Genomic DNA, 21,100 nt, shown 5'->3' with positions numbered 1-21,100 from the left:
TGGGAATCAAAGTACCTCAATTCTTGTCCTGGATTTCCTATTAACAGATGGGTATTTTGGCTGTTTGGATGTGCGTTTCTTCATCTACACTCATTCTTCTACTCCAATTATAGTAAATGTAACATTATATATATGCCTCCCAGAATTATTTCTCTTCTGAACTCTTAACCTCTACTTGCTATTTACTGGTGTGGATGAAAAAAAAGGTTGTATAGAAAGCAACCTCACAGGGCAACCTGATCGTTAGTTCCTAACTGGGCAGGTCACGGTGGGGAGTAACGTCCCGTATGTAACTTTTTAGCAAAAGGTTTATCTTTGCCTTACTCAAGCCCTGTCCATTGTTTCTGTGCATCAAGGTTTTCACACTTTTCGAACAAGCCATAACCACTCTCAAGAGAGCACATAATCTTGTTCACTCTCCTGTAATCAAGTCCCCACGTGGCTTTCTCCCACCTCCTCCATGTAATCTTCCTTACACTCCCTCCTTAATTTTAAATGCATAAAAGAAGCTGCAAAGCTTTTATTCGCCAAGCATTTGAGATCTTGCTCCCTGGCATATGTTGTCAATTTGGCTCAAATTAACTCTTAAAACTATTCTGTTCAGGTTTGGACATGGCTTACTTTGACGCTGGCCAAAAACTCATGTCCATTTGCTTTTTTGTTACATTGTTCCTTACTCTTTGATCATTTTGAGTCACTTGTTCTCTTTCATTTTCCTTTTAGTCTCTTGGCCTCTCCTGGCTCTCTTCCCTAACTAACACAGGCCTCAATATCATTGCTCTCATCTCTCTTGCTCCCCTGTCTGCTACCTGAATCTATCCACTGAAACCATGGATCCAAACACCTGCCTTCTGGGTTTATTCACTCAGCCCAATGTAGATGCCACTGGGTTCAAAATCCCCCAAATACACGGGGCTTGCAAGCTGACTGAGCGTCTTGCCAGCATCCCCATTTTCACAGCAGAAATTTCAAACATGGTCTTTCTTTTCAAGCCTCAACCTCTGTCACTTACGCTCTTCCTCTCCGCCAATATTCTTTCCAATGTCACAGAAAAAAATAACTATTTTGCATAAATAATTTCAGCCTCCTGCTTCTCAACCCAAGCTTTTCTATAAACATTTTCCATATATCTAGGTACATTCTTATCTTTTTCCCCGGTCTCTTCTCAATGGGAGAGTTTTCCCTCCTTGTGTCTAAGCATAATCCTTGTATCTATTCTCTAGGACTCACAACCTTTCGATTTCTCAAAAATCTTGTTCCACCAATTATCCGTCCTCTTTCTTGCATTACCAAACTGTCCCTCTGAGTTTGCTCTTTTCCATCATAAATATATCCCATCATCCTAAATTCTCTTGATGACTCTGTCCTTCTCTAGGTACCATTATAGCTTCCTTTTTCCTTTTATAGCTAACTCTCCAAAAAGAGAATTCCACGCTGTCTGAATTACCTTTCTCATATATTACTGGCATGGATCCTGTTTCTTGCATTCCACTGAAACCACTCTTGCCAAGGTCACCAGCAATTTATCTGCCGAACACAATGGGTACTGTTTTAATCACCTGTTGTATCAACCACTTCCTCCTCTTTGAAGCTTTCCACCTTTGGATTCCTTGATTATCATTCAGTCTTGGTGGTTTTCACCAACTTTTCTGGCTGCACTCCAATTTCCTCTGTAGTCCTCTATTTCATTAAATGTTGATATTCCCTCTGTTTTCCTGATGGGTTCACTTCCCATTGTCCTTGAGCAATCTCCACCAGTCATATGACTTCATATAACAACCGAGGACAAGCCAACCTGGATTTCTGGCTTGGTGATTTAGATTCACATAATCAATTGCTTATTGGATGTCTCACTTGGATGTCCCACAGACTTAACCAAATTCAACATGTTTAAACATGAATCATCTCTCCCCACCCCCTAGTCCTAACTTCTGTAATTTCTGCCAAATTGGCTACTCTTCAAATAACTCATACCTGGAGGAAGAGACTCACAATTTCTTTGAAAACCTAGGTAAATTTTTTTTTTAGCTGAGCCATCCTGCCACCTGTTGGCAGCTCAGTGGCAGCTCAGCTTAGGCCAGGAATCGAACCAGCAACCCTGTTGCTCAGGGCTCACACTCTTGAGCAATCTCTTAACCAACTGAGCCACTCGGCCGGCCCCCTAGGTAAATTTTTTTAACTCCTCTCTTTCTGTTAGTTCTCACGGCCAGTTACCAGTTCAATCAGACTACTTTCCCAATAGCTTTCAAATTTGTTCCTTCCTCTCCATCTATATTGGAAATGCTTGAGTCAGGCCATCAGTTCTGGCCTGAACTGTGACCACAGCTTCCCCACCGGCTTCCTGCTTTCACGCTTTCTGCTTCTGATTACCATTACGCGCCCTGCAGCGGAACTGATCTTTCTACAGCACACACAGGGTCATTGGGTTCTCCCGTATCCCAGTCTTCAACAGTTCACCAGACAAAAGAAACTCTTTAGTTTTGTAATCACAGGTCTTCATGACAGTTCCTATGCCCAGCTGTTCAGCCTCCTCTCTCTTCTGTTCCAGCCATACCAAACCAACATTTATATAGTGACCATCTATAAATCCATGTGGACAAAGAAATTTTCTCTTTCAATTTCCCCTCTCCTTTAACTTTCCATTTCTCTGCACCCCTGCTCTTCTCACCCCCCCACCCCCGCCCAATGCTATGACCATTTCTACAAGTATTTTCATAGATGTATAGTTTCACTTTTTAACTAAGGCATCATTTAGGTTAATGTGTAATAAGCCATGAAAAGAAGCCCCATAATTGTAAAATGGGTGAAAAGCAAGGATCTACAGACAATTTGTCTGGGGGGGAAAGACAGGTTAGGATTGGGGTTTGGAATGGAAGTTGGAGTACATTAACTATTCTTTCCTATTAGCCTAAATCAGGGGTCAGCAAACTTTTGAGATGGAAGAGCCGCCAGGGGTCAGCAAACCGTGGCTTGTGAACTGTGGCTCTGAAATTGAAAATAAAACTAAAACTATCACAGATTCATTTTATGAAATCTTTACAGGATATTATTCACATAATGGTGATTATGTAAAAATATATCCATGGCTCTTGAATAATTTTTAAATTGTGAGGAACAGGATTGGCTCTTCCAGGGGTCGGCAAACTTTTGAGACAGAACGTACCCAAAGAGCTGTATGTGGCTCGCGAGCCGCAGTTTGCCGACCCCTGGCCTAAACCTATTAGGTACCTCTCCTCTAGTCTAAATTATTCAAAGGTTTACTCTAATCCTCATAAGACATATATCATATTATTATATTCTCATAAAATCCCTACGTCAAAGTTCATCAGGCAGATGTGAAAAGTTGACATAAGAGGCGCCATTTTAAAATAGAGTCAGGGTAGTCATTCCAGAGGAACTGCCTTCCGCATCTTGTCCCTGGATTGTTTGAAATGTTTGGACTGGCAAAAATTACCTCTGGACTGGGCCATAGCAACACTGCTTTACAAACAACTGCTTGTAAGCTAACAGAAAAGCAGACATCCTGACCACAAGGACTGGTTATTATGAATGTTCTTTAGAATTAGTAACCAGCCATATATGGCTAAAAAAGTAACTAAGGTGTTAACACCAACAGAAATTCCATTTCTCTAGTTATGTAATGATTTCCCTTTCTTTTCCCATAAAAGTCTCTTGCCTGAACCTGGGTTCCCAGATTGCACTCCTGTGATCTCAAATAAATCCTCGTTGCTTCTCACTTCGGCTTTTTTTTTTTTGTTTTTTTTTTTGTTTGTTTTTTTAGCTGAGCCATCCTGCTACCTGTTGGCAGCTCAGCGGCTGCTCAGCTCGGGCTGGACTCGAACTGCTGTTGCTCAGAGCTCAAACTCTTGAGCGAGCTCTTAACCAACTGAGCCACTCGGCCGGCCCCTCTCACTTCGGCTTTTATTTTTAGGGTAACATAAACATCATGATTCCCTTTCATAAATCAATGCTAAGAAATTTTGTTTAACCACCCTTAGTGGTGCAATTAAGGCAAAAACTGAGAGGCCCCCCTTCTTAAACTAGTACTTGAGGACCCTGTCCACAACGTCTCCTAGACTGCAGAGCTTAAAGATCCATATGCTCACAATGCCTAATTTAGATTCTTATATGTAAGGGACCATGTCTCACAACCATAGCACACACATTGTTCATCCATTAGCCTCCCTCTCCAAGTGTTGTTTCTCTCCACGGGAGACTTCGTTTTCCAGCCTCTACCAATCAGAAGCAAGCACCTCTTCCACTGTTCTTTAACCCTTGTGGGGGAGTGAGTTCAGCACCTGAGGCTCAGGAAGTTCAGGACACTCTGGGGACAATCCCAGACATTTTCCTGCCATAGAAATTATCGTCATCCAGGCAGGAGGCAGGAGTGGGGATTTCTGCAGAAACTCTTCCCTACTCAGAAACCCTCCTTGCCCAAAGCCACTTTTCTGCCTCAAACAAAATTTTAGGATTAAAATCCAGGTTATTATTAGAAACCTTAATAATTGTTTAGCCATTTCCTTCTCTGCCCGAAAAGATGCATTCGCCTTTCTCCCAATCCATGCCACTCTCAGGACCCCATCTGGTTATTCATTCCTTGGTGTCTCCCAGAGAGAGAGGGACATCACACATTAGACCCTTCCCATCTGTCACACACACACACACACACCCTTCTCCTGTCCTCTCCAGTCAGCCTGTGATTCCACGCACTATCTCATCCCCGCTCCTCATAGTCTATGTAAAGAAAAGGTCGACAAGAAAAGCATGGGTTGTGCAGGTCACTTGGCAGAGAAGGAGACAGGGACATTTACAAGAAGAAAGGGACACTATCTGTTCAAAGTGCCACCTGCATGGGGACAAGTACTCACCTCATAGCCGAATCTTCTCACTTGCTGTGTCTATCCCTCAGTAGTTCCGAGGGAGCACTGAGCAAAGGTGACTGCGCTGTTGTAACCAGCTTCTGCCAGGATTGATTTATTGACGTGTAGAGCGGATGGCCATTGGACAAGAGGAGTGCATTTTCCAAGAGACCATAAAAGGGCCCTGTGACATGGAGGAAGCTTCATTTGTTAATAAAAGGGGAAGGTGGAGCTTTATTCTAAGAGTTCTGCCTCCTCGGCACGCCTGTTCATATCCTTACTCTGTTGCATTATATGATACTTGCTTGTCTGCGCATGTAACCTAAAGAGTTCAAGGTCTTACCCACCTTCCTCATTGTTGTATCTCCTGTACTTAGCACTCTGCCCAACATCCATGGATGCTTTTCAACATATAGCTAGTTGTTGAATAAGTGAGTGAAAGGATGAACGGCCCTTGGCTCATCACATTATTCCTTTTCCCATTTTTGTCTCTCCAAATTCTCTTGGTATAACTCAGCTCTTCATTAATACAAATGTCTCCCCGCCAATTATTCTAAGTAAGAGACGCACCATTAAAATAGGAATTCTATAATCTTAAAGTGGGAAGACACCTCTACTGGAAATTTGTCATGCTCTTTGGCTGATTAGCACCTTTACAAAAGCCTTCTAATCCTGAAGGAACTTCCCACCTTGAGACTTCTGCCTCCTCAAGGAAGAGGCTAGAAATTCTCTTTCACAGTCCCCTTTCTCCCCTATCCCAAAGCTGAGGCAAGTGACCGGGGCTCAGCTGATGATGAGCCTATGACCCAGAAGAAAGTGGAGAAAAGAAGGAGGGGTCACGTGGGACCTTGGATGGTGAAGAGACATCATTTCAGAGGCAGCAGGAACAGGGGACCTAGGGCACCCTATGCTCAGAATTGGGGGTGCAAGTTGCCAGACGTGTGCTAAGGGCAGTGACAATGGAACCTGCTACAGGGTAATGGAGCTGTTGTCCCCAGTCCCTACTACAGAACTGACACACTAGCTAAGAAAAAAAAAAGTGGGTTTCTAAAAACTGAAATATAATTTACATACCATGACATTCACCCTTTTAAAGTGTACAATTCAGTGGTTTTTAGTATATTCACAAAGTTGTAAAACCATCATCACTAATTCCAGAACATTTTTACCATCCCCAAAAGAAGATATATTCATTAGTGGTCATTTCCCATTGCATCTCCCCTATCTCTGAAATCACTAATCTACTTTCTGTCTTAATAGATTTGCCTATTCTCAACATTTCACATAAGTGGAATCATGATATGTGTCCATTTGTGTCTGGCTTCTTTCACTCGGCAGAATATGTAAAAGCTCATCCATGTTGTTGCAGGTATCGGGCACCTACAAATATCAGTGCTTTATTCCTTTCTATGGCTGGATGACATTCATTATATTTATATATCACATTTGTTTATCCCTTCATCAGTTGATGTACATTTGGGTGGTTTCTACTTTGGGGCTGTTATACACAGTGAGGCTGTGAACAGCATGCACAGGTTTTTGCGAAGGCATGTATTTTCAATTCTGTATACCTGGGAGTGGAATTTCTGGGTCATATGTAACTCTTCATTCACTTTTTGAATAACTGGAGAACTGTTTTCCAATGGCAGCAACGGTTTACATTCCTACCAACAATATATGAGGGTAATGTGGGATATTGCATATTCTCCACATAGTTTAGCAACATATACAGCAGGTCATCTTTTTTTTCTTTTTAAAGATTTTATTGGGGAATCGGGGAAAGGGAACAGACAGGTAGACAAGTTGCTGTTTTTGTTCTTCAGTCTAGTTGTGGAGGACGTTGCTTCACTGGCCCAAGTTGGCACCATCATTGCGCTCTTCCTGGGTGAGGCAGATCAGTCGCTGGCTTCCGGACGGCTGCTCATGGCGGCTTGAGGGCCGCTCACACTGGCTGCTGGCTACACACGGTAGTCCATGGCAACCCACTGCAGCAGGGGCTGCAGCCTACGCCGGCGCCGGCAACTCACGGCAGCCCAGCTCCAGGTTGACCCGTTGTTCAGCATCTTAGCTGTGGAGGGCAGTGTCACTGGCCCTCATATGTGGGATCCGAACCAGGGCCCTCCAGCATCCCAAGCCAGTTCTTAACCACTGTGCCACTCGGCCGGCCCGCAGGCCATCTTTTGATGGCACTTAAGATCCATAAGTAATATAGTACCCATCGTGCTCCAAGTTTGCTTCAAATGGTCAGTGTGTGGAGAGACAGGGAGAGAGAGAGAGAGAGAGGAAAGGGAAGGAAAAGGAAGGCAAAGGGAGGGGAGGGGAGGGAAGAGGAGAGATTGAGGTCTGCCTTTTTGAACTCCTGGAATGACATATCCACCTTATCATGGCTCTAGTACAAGGCATCCTTTGTTAGGGGAAAAATGTACCTGGATCTCATTTCAAATTGGGACAATGTCTTGGCAAAAGATCAGGAAAGGAGATTTATTGTTACACAAGATCTTTCTAGTCTTTGTGTGATACTTTACTCTTAACTCCCCAAGTCCTGTGCTCATTTTTGACATTATAATGCTAACCGACCATCCCAGCTGTAACCCGATTCTTAAAGTATGGAGAGTGTAGAATTTTGCCATCCCTTCTTGCTAGACAACTGGAAGATATTGGGTTCCGTGCTTGTGTTGATCCATAAAAAAAGTAACAGAGATATAAAGTACGGGACCCAGTACTTTCTAGTTTATTTGTAAGAAGGTGTGGTTAAGTTAGCTCTTGGCAGAACTCATAATGTGATCAAAGCAAGCAGATGGTGGACATCATCAAGTCGGAAACCAACAATACGTATGATACTTCAATTTCAGAGCACCATCCTCCAAGGCAACGCACCCTAACATACTCATTTCCAAGTAATACTAAAAGTAAAAATCCCTGTTGAACATTAATATAGAATTTATTTATCACACATTTTAACCATCTAGTGTTTTATCCAACAGTGTTACAAATGTTATTTTTCCAGAGTTGATATTTTACCCGATATAGTAACTGCTATGATGATTAAAACCACAACAATCCAAGCACGCTCTTCCACAAACCCGGATCTTCTAAAGACCCACGTCAAAGGTGTAAGGAAAAGAGTGTGTGATCATAACGCCGATCATTCCATTGGTGGATCCGACTGCAGGAACTCTGATGCCAAAGAGAACAAGGCTAATGTACAAGGGTTTCCTGAACAAAAAGAAGCCTTAATCTGAAGTGAGATTACCCATGGTCAAAATATCACAAAATTCACAATGTCTTGTAAATCTGCTTGTTTTATTTTGCTCTGGCATAGAAGTTGCATGCATGAGTGTGAACTGTAGTGATGTGTGTTAGCCATAGGGTAGAGCAATACGATTTGTACACTTCAAAGCACACAGCTGCAAAAATAAGTTATTTTTTACATTCAGCTTTGCCTGCTTAAATCTCATCCTCACCCCTACTCCCCCATGCTAAGAATTTCCTCAACCCCATTTCTTGCTCTCAAGTGACTGGGCTTTTCCTTTCTCCTCCCCAGGAGGCTAATCTTCCTAATATTTTTACATAATCTTCTTCTTTGTCATGATCACTTTTATCATCATCTTCTGTTTCCTCTCATCTTGCCTGCTTACCTTTCTGTGTGTTTGCTATTTCTTCCCCTCATATCATGATCTCAGCATACTGCTCTTCTCTTCCTATACCCAATTAGCAGATGTTCTTCCTGGATACTGTCTTGGCGTGTTAGCTCCAGGACCTGGAAGTGTCCTGGCAAGCTTTTCCTTGTGTATTTCACAGGACAGCGGGGCCTATTCCCTGATTACACACACACACACACACACACTCCACCATGGACCCAGTTCATCTTCAGTAAATGTTGTATGATAAACAACTGATACCATATTAATCACACAGAGACATTAAGGTAACCCGTAGATTTTCCACTAACTCCCTATTGACTAGCCCACAGAGCTAAGACACAGACAAAAACATATAACAAAGCTGAGAAAATATTTTACCCATACTGGCCATGAAAACCAATTAGCAATACATAAAAATTTGATAAGCATGAAGTAGTTTCAAAGTCATTCATAGGCTCTTGCTCTTAATTTTCACTGAGTGTTTGTCCATGTCAAGGAAATGAAATTATGGAGGCTGATGTTTCTGTTGGTCATCTCAATACTTAACACCTGTGGGGAACCAAAGGAAAAGTGTTGGACATCTGGTGATTGAAGTTTCCTGCACTCAGATAAATCAGATACAAGCCAATGGTCTACACAGAACTCATACTTCCACAATTCACTGCCTCGCTTCCAGGCTGCTCTCAAATTTTCAGGTGAGTGTTTCTTAATTCCTTAGAGTACAAAGATCATTCAGTGATAAGGAAAAGACAACAAGCCCTGAAATAATGCAATTATGCAACCACTGCAGAGACACAACGCCACAGACAAACTAGAGAAAATATCTCCTTTGCCCTCATTTGAGGTGTTGATTTCCCTCAGAGCTAACCCTTGTATTTCCTCCTTCTGCTAGTCCCTAACAGGGCCCTGATGATGGCCAGTAAGAGTCCAATATGCTAACTTTTTTTTCTAGGCAAATACTTTCCATAAAAGTTCACTGCATGTGCAGTCCATGAGCTGGTCGGCAACAAAATTGGGTAAAGTCCTTTATGAGCTCTTGGTAAAGTTGGAGAAGTTGGTTGACAAGGAAACCACAAATATGAGGAAACAAATAAAAAAATAGGAAAACTTTTTGTTTCAGTCTTTGTTGTAATCAGGAAGGATTATGAAAGAAAAATAGCTCAGGAAAAAGCAAGAAGCAAGCATACAAGAAAAGATCCCATTTACTATGAAGAGAGACGTTGGAACCATTGCATGTTAATCCCACGGTGCAGGGTTTTCACATACTTAACATGCACGAAATCAGAATATGTCTTGCAAGCAACAGCCTTAGAATTACCGCGAGCCAAGCAGCCTCATGACAATTATGATCTGTGCCAACATGAACTTCGTTGCTGTTGCTGCTATTAAGAATGGATAAACTTAAGGGTTATTTTATGAAGGACTATGAATCCTTGGCTGACAGTAAGATCAGGAAAAGTGCTATGATGAAAATTTATATAAACATTTAAATGGCTTGGGAGAAAAACCTCACAGACAATAGTAGAAGAATCTTATGAAATTCTGTATCCCTAACACCTTGGGTAGTACATAGGAAATACCTTAACCCATTAGCATCATGCAGTTTCCTTTTAAATAATAACAAATAAAACCATAAAAGATTTAAATAGTAAAATAATTAAACTATTTAAATAATAAAAGAAAACTATGTGAGACAAATTGGTTAAGGTATTGCTAATATTTCTTCACATTCAGGGTTGACCTCTTTTAAATTCCTTTTTTAAAAAGGTTTTTATTAAAATATAGCTAACATATAACATTATATTAGTTTTAGGTATACACAATAGTTATTCAACATTTCTATACCTAAAGAAATGATTGCTATCACTTTGTGAGGGGTGTAAATGTCTATTATGTTGCCTTGTATACCTGAAACTAATTAAAAAAAAAGTGATCACCATGATAAGTCCAGCAACGATACCACACCACGCTATCACAATATTATTGACGATATTCCTTAGGTTGTACAACCTCTTCTAAATTACTTTGATGCAGAATCATCAATGCCCATGTATCTTTTCCCCTGTATTGTCACTTAATATAGGTATACTAAAATGATAAAAATCTATGTCTAAAGCAGTTTTACAAAACTTTCTATAAGTTCAAAATAAAATTTTCCGTGATAGGAAAGCACTGTATCATCCTTTTTTCATCCTTTTTTCTTTCTTTGTGGCGCATGAAATAATGGAGCAACTTTTAACTGATGGCGTCTTACAGTGGATGAAATATGGTAGCTCAAGCAATCTGGGAAGCAGAGTTCTGAGTCACAGGTGAGGGAGTAAAGGCAAGGTTTTCAGAAGTCTGCAGATGAGAATGCATGCATGGAAAGCAAGGATCCAGACCCTCAACCCCAAATGACGATAAAGCCCGAATTGTCCCTTCATCACCATGCTGTCCATTGCTGACACACTGAAAATGGATTCGTGTGAAGGGCTTTGCAGGAGAGGGAAGGGAAGCATTTGAAAGGGAAGCAGGCAGGCATTGTGCAATGCATCTCAGAGGTTGGGAACTATCAGCCAGACTTTTCCGGGGTCACAAACCTGGATTGTAGCGATGTAGTTGAAGCTGGGTGTTATAACCGTGTCCTTCACAGAGACACTGACATTGGAAACGGAGAGACTGTTCAGTCCCCAGATCTCAATGTAGCCGAGTCTCAAAGGGTTTGTATCGGTGATGTAGTTGTTGAAAGTTATGTGACTCTCTATCGTATTCTGTCAAATTGGAGATAAAAGAAACCCGAGGGAAAACCAGTGTGAAATGTGTTGGAATGTCCCCCCACTTCTTTTAGGCACAATTATAGACCGATCATGAAGTAAGACAACTTCAGAGTCGCCATCTTGTGTCGTCGAAGAGTGGAGACCATGATTTCAGCAGTCTACCTCCTATTGCCAACTGTGCATTGGCTAAATAAGCACCTGCAAGGTCTCTAGAATTGCTGTGAATTCTCTGGAGACAAAGAGTCTCAGGTCCCAGGAACTTTACATCCGACCTGCGGAGAAGTCACAAAATGTGCAGACCATTCCTAGGCAACTTAGGAACAAGAGCGACATACTGTTGAAAAGGTCTTTCCACCTCTGCTTTGGTCAATTGGAATACGTTACTGATGAAACCAGAGTGTGTTTAACCATAGGAAACGTCCTGGGGGCACGCTACATCTCTATGTGAGATCTAGAGGAAGGGCAGGATGCACATTAGCAAGGTGAGCAGTGAAGGGATTCTGGGTGGTACTTGATGCTCTTACAGTATCCAGCATCCTACTAAGCCACAGTATCAGTCACACTCACCTGGCTGGCGGAAAAGTGGGCCAGGTAATAGAGTCCTTTCTCATAGGTATCTGCAAACAAACAACAAGGTAAATGTGACCAGGAGTTAGGTGCTAGAATTCTAACTGCCACCTTGTCTTCGTTGAAAAAATAGGGATTGTTTTTGGTTTTTAATTTTTTCTTTAAGATCTCCATTTTTGTGACATAAGCCCTCTTTATGGAGATCAGCCAGACTCTGCCCCAATCTCAGTTTACATGAGACGTTTGAGATGATTGTGTTTAGACACATCTGTCTGACGAGTCACCTCACGTGATGCTTCCTAATACCACCCTCAGCCACTTCTCCTCCTCACCGTCTATCTATCACTCCCCACATCTTCCTGGTCACCTCAGAAGTTCCTGATTCCTCCCGCTGGAGGCACACATATGTGCCCATACATGCATGTGGGCACACATTACAAACCCCAAGGCTGGTGAGATATGAGGCAGTTTGTTCATTGCAATCTCTAGAGATCAAAGATGACCAATGAAAGCCTTCTTTGTCCTTTTATCCTCAATTTGAGCCAAAGGTCCAGGGAGAATACGAAGCTCAGCATGTCCAGGAAAGGTGGGCTTACCAGAGCCCTGTCACAAGTATTCCCACCCTACACCCTACGCCTGTGGCTTTCTCACGCTTCCCCATGTGCTCACCTCTTTCCAATTTGCCTATTACTCACTCGATCAGAGGGCATTGGCTATCCCTCAGAACTGTGCTAAGATAGTAGCCACTGGCAAAATCTAGCTATTTAAATCACGATTAATTAAAATGAAATAAAATTAAAAATTCAGTTCCTCAGAACACATTTGTCACATTCCAAGTGCTCAATAGCCACAGATGTCTAATGACTACCATATTGGACAGCAGAGATATAGGACATTTCCATAATTGCAGGTAGTTCTATTGGACAGCACTGGCCTAGAAATAGCTAACAATACTTGAGCCATCCTCCCGAGAGTTCACCAATTCCTGTAAACTCCTAATGGAAAATTCCCCCAAATAAATAGCACAGCTGATACAGGCGTTACCTCTCTTAATGGGGCAATTAACCATGAAATTAGGGAATGTGCCCTTGAACATAAACCAATGCAGAAGGACATTTCAGTTGGTTACAAAGAAACTTTCCCTATGGCTAACAGTGGATTAGAACAGTGGATAATGGTGAGAGGCCCAGAGCTAAGCTTCATTTATATTAGGTCTATGTTTTATTCACTTCAAAGTAACAAATGACTATATTTTAAAAATGCGAAATTGCTTTTAACATGGAACAGGAAAGAGCATTCCTAAACGCTATGCAGAAACCTAGTCAATGGTATTGACACGGATCGGAGGCAACCTGTACTCACCGATGCTTTGCCCATCATCCCAGAAGAGCCAACCTTCAGCAGCCCCTTTATCATCCAAGGCAACCTTCAAGCCTATGAATTTCTGGCGGCTGCAGGCAGGAGGGAGAGAGGCATCAGCTTAAAACCAAGCCACAGCCACAAACCAAGGGTTCTCATAAAAACTTGAAGTCTTTCATGCTAGAAAGACCGAATACCAGAATTCAAGAGATTTGTGATCTAGTTCTGTCTCCACTGGCTATATCACCTCACATCAGAAATGAATGAATGAATGAATGAATTTCCTTTAAGGTTCTAGAAGCTCCACCAAAAACTACAGGCCAACTCAGTGGGTTCCTTCCTTTCCTCATTGTGAGGAAAAGTCCTGATGTTGTGATATTTCTTCTTCCATGACCTAACTTCCTAAACACGCGTACAGTGAGTTCTGTTCACAAATGTCCTACGTGCTTCAGTTTTTAACTGAACTTTTGGACTCAAATGAGTAGGGCTCTAAGAATCTTAGTTTGACATCAGACACACATGGATCTCAGTCCCTGCTCAGCTATTTACTAACTGTGTGACTCTGAGGTAATCGCTTCGCCTCTTGAGGCCTCTCTGTGCTCATCTGTAAAGTGGGGATAATAACAGTACTTACACCATAGGGTTTATTTTTTTCTTTTTCTTAAGAAAAAATAGATAATCTCTATATTATTTCAGTGTTAGGCACAGAGCAACCATTCATTTGGTGTTAGTTGTTATTAATTATTATATAGACGTAGGTCTAGAATTTTAAAGTCTGCATATGAGGAATCTTAGCCTCAGGTATCAGTCACATTATGTCTAACACAAGTTTTCAGCAATAATTTTCTTAGCAAAGGCTCAGCTGAGATCCAGTCTTCTAAAACTACCATGAATCATGGTTGCTCCTGTTGGACTTCCATTTCAAATAAAATTAGACCTAACATCTCACCCACTTGATCTAAAAGAGTTATAATAATTGTTGAAAGAGTGTAGAGTCTGAAAAAGGTGAAACACAAACAAGCAAACAAACCAACAAAAAAGTTGTGTAAAATTGCTTTGGGGCCCGAGAGTGCTGTGTACAGACTGGTGGGCTCCACCAGGCTCTGAGCTAACTGGCTTGCAAAGGAGGAATGTGGTGCCCTCATTCACCTGAAGTGGGTGTTCTGTGCAGGTTCTTGCCAGGGCAGGATGGAGCCTCCGCGGACATGGAGGTTAATGTGGTCAAGAGGGGCTGGCAAGGTCTTCCACTCTCCCCTGGCTTGGATGTCCACACCCTGTGGGCCGGAAGAAAAGCGAGCTGGTGAGGGAGAGAGCACGCCTCCGAACAATGCGTTTAGCAGGCATCTTGTCCACTCTTCCCACCTTGCTGCCTGTTCATGGCCCCTCCGCACGCACCTGTCACTCCACTCTTCCGCATTCACCCAGCGTGCGTGTAGAATCTTGCATTGCTGCTACAATGTCTTATCGGGGTCCCTTGCCTTCTGGGGTCTCCACAGTACATACTACATGAGATCCTGGCATGGACCTCGCCCCAGCCTCCCTCCGCGTCTAATTTCGGTGTCACAGAGCCCTGTCCTGCTAGAGGACGTTGAACAATCCTTCATTCATTTCTTGTTGGCTCCTAATACTCTCCCCACAGTGGCGTTTCTGGACCTCCTCTTTCGCTTTGTCTCCACTTTGTCTTCATCTCCCCTCAATACTCCCATCCCCACCAATTTAACTAACACCTTTGACACTTCACAGAACAGATTAAAGTGAGCTGACTTAGTTACAAATTCTTAGCTTAAACTCACTATATTTTCCTTGATGTTTAACATCTTTATCTCGCCTCACGTGTGACGGGGAGACGTGTTCTCTCATCCTGAGCCATAAACCTCAGTTCCTAAGAAACCATCCTTACACATATTCTCCAGCCAGAAGAGTGGGCTTCTCAGCTTCAGCAGTATGGATGTTTAGGGCCAGATCATTCTTTCTTGTGAGGGCTGTCCGGGTTTTTTTTGGATGTTTACCAGAGTCTGTCCACTAGATGGCCAGTAGTATCTCCCCACCCCCAACACATTGTAACAATAAAAAATGTCTCTGGACATAGTCAAATGTCCCCTGATAGGCAAAATCTCCCCATTTGAGAACCGCTATCTCAGAGGTAAGGAGCAAAGCTACTGTAACACTGCTACACGTTGGGTCCCTGATGCTCATTTTATACAGATTCGACCTGTATAAAACTGTTGGGGCAGGTGGTAGAAGAAAGAACAGTGGTCAGTACCACATCCCTGGGGCAGGCTCTGCTTCACTGGCCTCGCCCAGGGCTCCAAAGCCTACAGGACTGAATAAAAATTCCAGCCCCGCGTCACCCGGCTTCTTCAGTTTACTCACTGACACCATGGGAAATTTGAATTACATGAGCTCCACAGGCATTTCATGCCAATATCTTATGAATACTGGACATTTTCCTCCATTCATTGTCCTACCTTCAAGTGAAACTCAATACATAGAAAACCGTCAACGTCATCTTATTACCAAACTCTTTTCTCCAATGGTATTTCCATTCTACTACACATTATGGCTAAATATGATTTTGATCTTTTCCCAATTTCATTTCCAATACCTAATGAGTCACAAGCTTACTTCCCTTTAGTTTCTAACGAGGCTAGCCTAACAAATTCCCAATAAAATATCCATAAAAATATTCCTATAAGATAAAAATCCTAAAGCAGCACTATTAAAATAAAATTTAAAAAAAGACAACCTAACATGTCTTTGTTCAGGGCAGTTTTCATCAACTGCATTCTCATTGATTATGATTGAGAAGGACTGTTTTAGAAAACCTAACACATGTTCTACATTGTAAAAAAAAAAAAACGAACTAAAAATGGCCACAAGTAAAGAAGGTAAAAATTTTGATTCCTACACATTGTCAGCTCTTCATCTTCATCAGAACAGGCAATCCATAAGACAAGTCAGAATAGCTCCATGCCTCCCCATTCGCAAATAAAGACAGACACAAGGAGGGAGTGGATAGAAAAACACCTCAGAGTGTGCTCAGTCACATAGGCATGACTGAGAAAGTCACAGAACTCTACAAAGAGCTATAAGAAGCTCCTGATTTTGCAGCTTGTTTAGAGAACCTGGGAGTCAGAGTCGATGGAGATCCAGCCTTAGTCCAGACCCAGAGGACTCACTCTAGTTAAATGAAGCACTTCAACCTGTTCTGCATCAAGGCACCTGCCACTTCATAAAACAAGTGGGTCTATAGGCCAAGCAGTACAGGATGACTTGTTGCTTCTGGTAGTCAGATGAGCACAGGGAGGGTAGTGCGGGGTATGGGAGGTCTCAGCTACCAAGGCAGCTATGACGTGAGGAGTCAAGATGCCCAAGAAATGGGAACCACTGAGACAGGAGTCATACATTCTTCCCCATCCTTCACTCAAGCGATGGGCTAGTTCACAAGTTCTATGGACAAGCAGCAAAGGCATTGTGCAAAAGTGGGGGCTAGGAAGCTGAGCAGGGCTTTCTGATTTTTTTCTGTCCTGCTTTCCATCTATGTCTTTCTGTTCTACTTCCTGGGTAATTTCCTGGTTGTTGTTTTTTTTATGATTTCTTTTTAAACAAAATTTTAAATATCTGCATCATGCCTTTATTTTCCAAGGACTGTTTTGTGAGTATGCCTGTTTTTAGCACGCTTTTTGATTTTAAGTATATCTTATCTCTCTGAGGATATGAATTTTCTAGTTTTTCAATTACATATGTACAGAAAAGTAAGTAACTAATAAGCATACAGCTCAATAAAGTTTTACCAAGTGAACACACCCACAGAACCACCACCAAGTTCAAGAAATAAGTATAACCAGCATTCCAGAAGGTTCCCTTATTCCCTCTTATAATAATCGGCTCACCAAAGGAAGCTACTCTTCTGATTTCTATCACTTTTGTCTGTTTTTGAATTTATATTTAATAAGTAGAATCATACATTCTTTGTTCTCTTATATATGGCTATTTGTGCTCAATATTGTATGTGATACCCACCATTTTTGTTTTTATTTTAAATCGCTCACTATTTTCATTGCCCTATAGCATTCAGTTTTAAAAACAGAACATAATTTATCCATTTTACTGTTGGTGGACACTGTGTATATTTCCAGTATTTTTTGCTATTTTACAAATAGTGCTGCTATGAAACATTCTCAGACATATCTTTTGGTGAAAATATATACACCCTAGGAACAAATATATAACATTTATAATTTCTTCCCAGATGTATATATTAATATGTAATATAATATGTAATGATATATGACCTATTATATATATTAAACACAATTAATAAAAATTTGAGTGCAAGTTTGTTTTATATTTTGGATTGACAAAATTGATTTAATGTCATCTGGGAGACTACATAAAAATAACAATCAAAAATATTTCTGAAAAGGATGAGGGCACTGGTCTATCGCATATTAAATTGTACTAAAAATATACAATCATTAAAAATGTTCAATACTGACAGAATAAACAATAAATTAATAAATCAAAAATATAAATGAAGAGAGAATTCTTTCAGACAAATTCTAGGATATATAAGAACAACACCTGATAATGGAAGTTAAGCAAAGCAAAACTATTGTGAAATTTGACAATTTGGAAGAAAAAAAATTATATCCTGACCTTTATTCACGAAAATGAATTCCAGTGACTTAAAACATTAATTTGACTATATAAAAGTTAAGATCTCTATCAAAAACATAAACAATTGAAATGCAAATGTCAAAGTAAAAAAATATTTTCAAGAAACATGGCAAAATGCTATGAACTTAAATATGCAAATTCTTTAAAAATCAGTAGGAACCATTTAAATATCGTAATAAGAAAATAGCAAAAGAATAAAAAGGTCACAGAAGAATAACAGCCTGTCAAAGAAAATCACAAATCAAATCAATGATGAGCATTAGGGATTACACTGCCTTTAAGAATCATAGAAAGATGAACATAAAAATTATAACAAAAACTACTAGTCAAAACAGATTTACAGAGAAGAACACTCTCATTAAGTGCTGATGGAAATGTAAACTGTTTCTGAAATTTTGCAAACTTATATTAAGGATTCTTGTATTAAGCATCTTCTTTGGCTAGAAATTCAGGTAACTACAGGGTGACGGGCGGGGGTAGAACATGTTAGGGCATGATCTCTTGAATAGACTAGATGGAAATTTAGGCTAGCTCCAGAAACAGGAATTATACGAATTATATATAAACCTCCTGCCTCCCTTAAGCAGATGGTAACCTGTGTGACAACAAAGAAACCCAGTTCAAAAACTGGATCCTTTGCTCCAGTGGGAGAGCCTAAGTCTCCACTTTATTTCCCAAGTCCAAGCATTTCCCATGCTTTTGCTAATGCCGTAGAGCATCCCTCCTCTTCATCTTTTAAAATACGAAATAAGATACAGTATCTTCTACTGGTACCTGTATAAACTGTCAGCGGGATTGGGTACAAAACATTAAGTAGTATTAATATGTTCAGCCAATCCACCGCAAATCCCGTGGCTGAAAGGGGCCAGAGCGTGCTCTGCCTCTTGTCTCCCTGCTGCCATCTTTTTTGCTCTATTCCAGTCCTCTGCTTTTTTCTCCTCAGGGGAGTCAGGAGGAGGCCTGGTTAGAGGGAGAGGAAGCCCTTTGGTTCTTGCTCAAGAATACTGCCCAGAAGCTGCTTTGGAAGACCCTGTTTTCCCAGATGAGTCTCTGGGGCTCAGACTAGCCCAGGAATGTCTATGACAGAGAAGAATGTGTCCAGCCTGCATTTGTAAATGTACTTGCATTGCTCTGCGCCACAAGGGTTGGACCCCATACCTCTGTGTGCATTTTACACACTGACTAAGACTTTGTTTGCCCTAAGAAATCCCGTTTAATAGCTCCTCTTTGATCATCTATGCTACAGAAGGAGATATGGAATAAAAAGAGAGAGAGGAAAAGTCCCCCTTCACTTACAATCTTACAGTCCAGCAGGGGAGAATTCAACGAAAGCTACAGTTTATAGCACAACTTCAAGTGTTCACTAGCGTTGCCATTATCCACCATTGTGAATGGTGGTAAAATAAGGAAAGATGAAAACTAACACATAGAGAACACCCATGAAAGCCAGGCGTTGAGATGCTTTCTGTGTTATTCCACAATTCTGTGGGGGAAATGTCAAATGAAGGTGACCAAACTAAAAGCGACTTGTGTGCGATCACACGTGAAGTAGGGTACAGAATCCGAAAGCGGCCAGAGGTCTGTCAGACACTGCAGCCCGTGCATGCTACCATTTTCCCGGGTTGTATAAACAATCAGAGAAACTCACCGTGTAGTAGTCATACCAGCGGGCTCCAGGGAAATACGCGGTGACATTTCTGGCATTCTAAAATTAAACGCAAACGAGTCATGGGCCGTGGGCTCCATTATCAAAGGCAGAGAAACCAATGTGGCCAAAACACTCGTGGTGGCCTTTGACCCACATGCTTCATCTCTCTCGAGGCCAGCGCCACTGGGAAAGGCTTCCGTCTCCCCACTCCTATAAAGCCCTCTGGGGTCCAGAAATTTTTTTTGGTGGGGAGCGCGGGGGGAGAATCATCATTTGCTTATAGGCTTATCCCCATACCCTCTTGAAAGAGACAAACTGAGGTTAGGTCTGGGTCAGAGAAAAATTTTGTAGGTTTTATGGTTCCACTACTTCAGAGATTATGATTAGCGCAGTAAGTTTTAGGGAGGATGCAATGAACTGGTGTTATAACCGCACTGTATTTCTGAAGCTGATGTTGAATAATAATGTATGCCAACTATAATTATATATACATATAGTCACGTGGAATAGAGTGTGGGAATGGAGTCAATGGAATTGTAATAGACAAGCATGATATCGGGGGTGGGAGGGCAGTAGATGGGGGAGGGGGGTTGTTACCTGGTGAGGGTGAAAAGGGTAACTATTGTATTGTTCTGTACACCTGAAACTAACAATAAAAAAAAAAAGAGCCTTATTAACAAACGGAAAAACCAAAAAAAAAAGGCTTTTGCTGCCTAAGGACCTCTTACAGGAGGAAAGGAAGGACTGGCCATCAACAATAAGATTCAACGCATTGTTACAAACAATCCTGAAAAGTTTTGTTTTAATGGTGACAGGACTGTAATGAATTCTTCACAGCACTACCCCCACCTGACCCATACTCCTTATTTCAGGTAGTGAAGAAATGATTATATCTTAAAATATATCATAAGATTTTTTCCTTCTCGATTGTCCTATGAATCGGGACCTGTTATGACGATTTTAAAGGTGATGGAGCTGAGAACCAGAATATCTAAGTGGTGGACTTCAGCTCAGTGGGAGAGAAAGGGACAGGTGTAAAACAAGAAACTGCATCTCGGTACCCGCACCAGATGAAACCTCTTCTCCTCGCCCTGTTCGCCAGGCTTCATAAGTGGCATCATCTACTTATCAGACGCCTTCATACTCACAGGATCCAGGACAGGGCTGACCAGGAAGGCGGGGCCCAGCAGGAACTGACGGTCTATATCCCAGGTCACCCGGTCTGACACAAACCTGAAGAGGCAAACCAAGGTACCACAATCAGGACCCAACAGGGCCCAGGCCAAGGCCTTGAAGAAACTCCTCAAGTTCAGACCCAAGTCAGAAATCCAGCCGCCACGCGCCATCCTTTACTCTTTCCTAGGTCTACCTTAATCGGCTACAGATTCCCTTCCGACATGTCGTGTTCTTCAAACTCCAGACATGATTGGATTTAGACATGTTCTGAACCATGGCACATCCTAAATGCAAGAATGGCCTTCACCCCTCCAATCTCCCCCTGGAATGCCTTCTGACCTGAGCTGCTGTTAAAGATAGGTAGGTCTTCACTTGCCCAAGTTAGAAAGAAATTATTCTGTGCTGTATTGT

The 21,100-nt window shown here is 41.6% G+C and overlaps 1 protein-coding gene across 6 annotated transcripts in view; it reads right to left on the bottom strand.

Moving 5' to 3' along the window:
* Positions 1 to 7,781: 7,781 nt before the first annotated feature.
* Positions 7,782 to 21,100, bottom strand: part of MGAM (maltase-glucoamylase) — a 105,102-nt gene continuing 91,783 nt past the window's right edge. For all 6 annotated transcript variants that reach the window (XM_019666787.1, XM_019666785.1, XM_019666788.1 and 3 more), the window contains 7 exons: positions 20,662 to 20,746; positions 19,514 to 19,570; positions 14,335 to 14,459; positions 13,189 to 13,277; positions 11,827 to 11,876; positions 11,083 to 11,253; positions 7,782 to 9,052 (listed from right to left, as the gene is read on the bottom strand). In XM_019666787.1, coding sequence (XP_019522332.1) covers positions 8,975 to 9,052; positions 11,083 to 11,253; positions 11,827 to 11,876; positions 13,189 to 13,277; positions 14,335 to 14,459; positions 19,514 to 19,570; positions 20,662 to 20,746 — 655 coding nt within the window. In that variant the 3' untranslated portion in view covers positions 7,782 to 8,974. The remainder of the gene's footprint in view (positions 9,053 to 11,082; positions 11,254 to 11,826; positions 11,877 to 13,188; positions 13,278 to 14,334; positions 14,460 to 19,513; positions 19,571 to 20,661; positions 20,747 to 21,100) is intronic.

Source organism: Hipposideros armiger, unplaced genomic scaffold, assembly GCF_001890085.2.
Source record: "Hipposideros armiger isolate ML-2016 unplaced genomic scaffold, ASM189008v1 scaffold_478, whole genome shotgun sequence".
Classification (NCBI taxonomy): Eukaryota; Metazoa; Chordata; class Mammalia; order Chiroptera; family Hipposideridae; genus Hipposideros; species Hipposideros armiger.
Note: the sequence above shows the minus strand (reverse complement) of the source record. Positions and strands in the feature narration are given on the sequence as shown.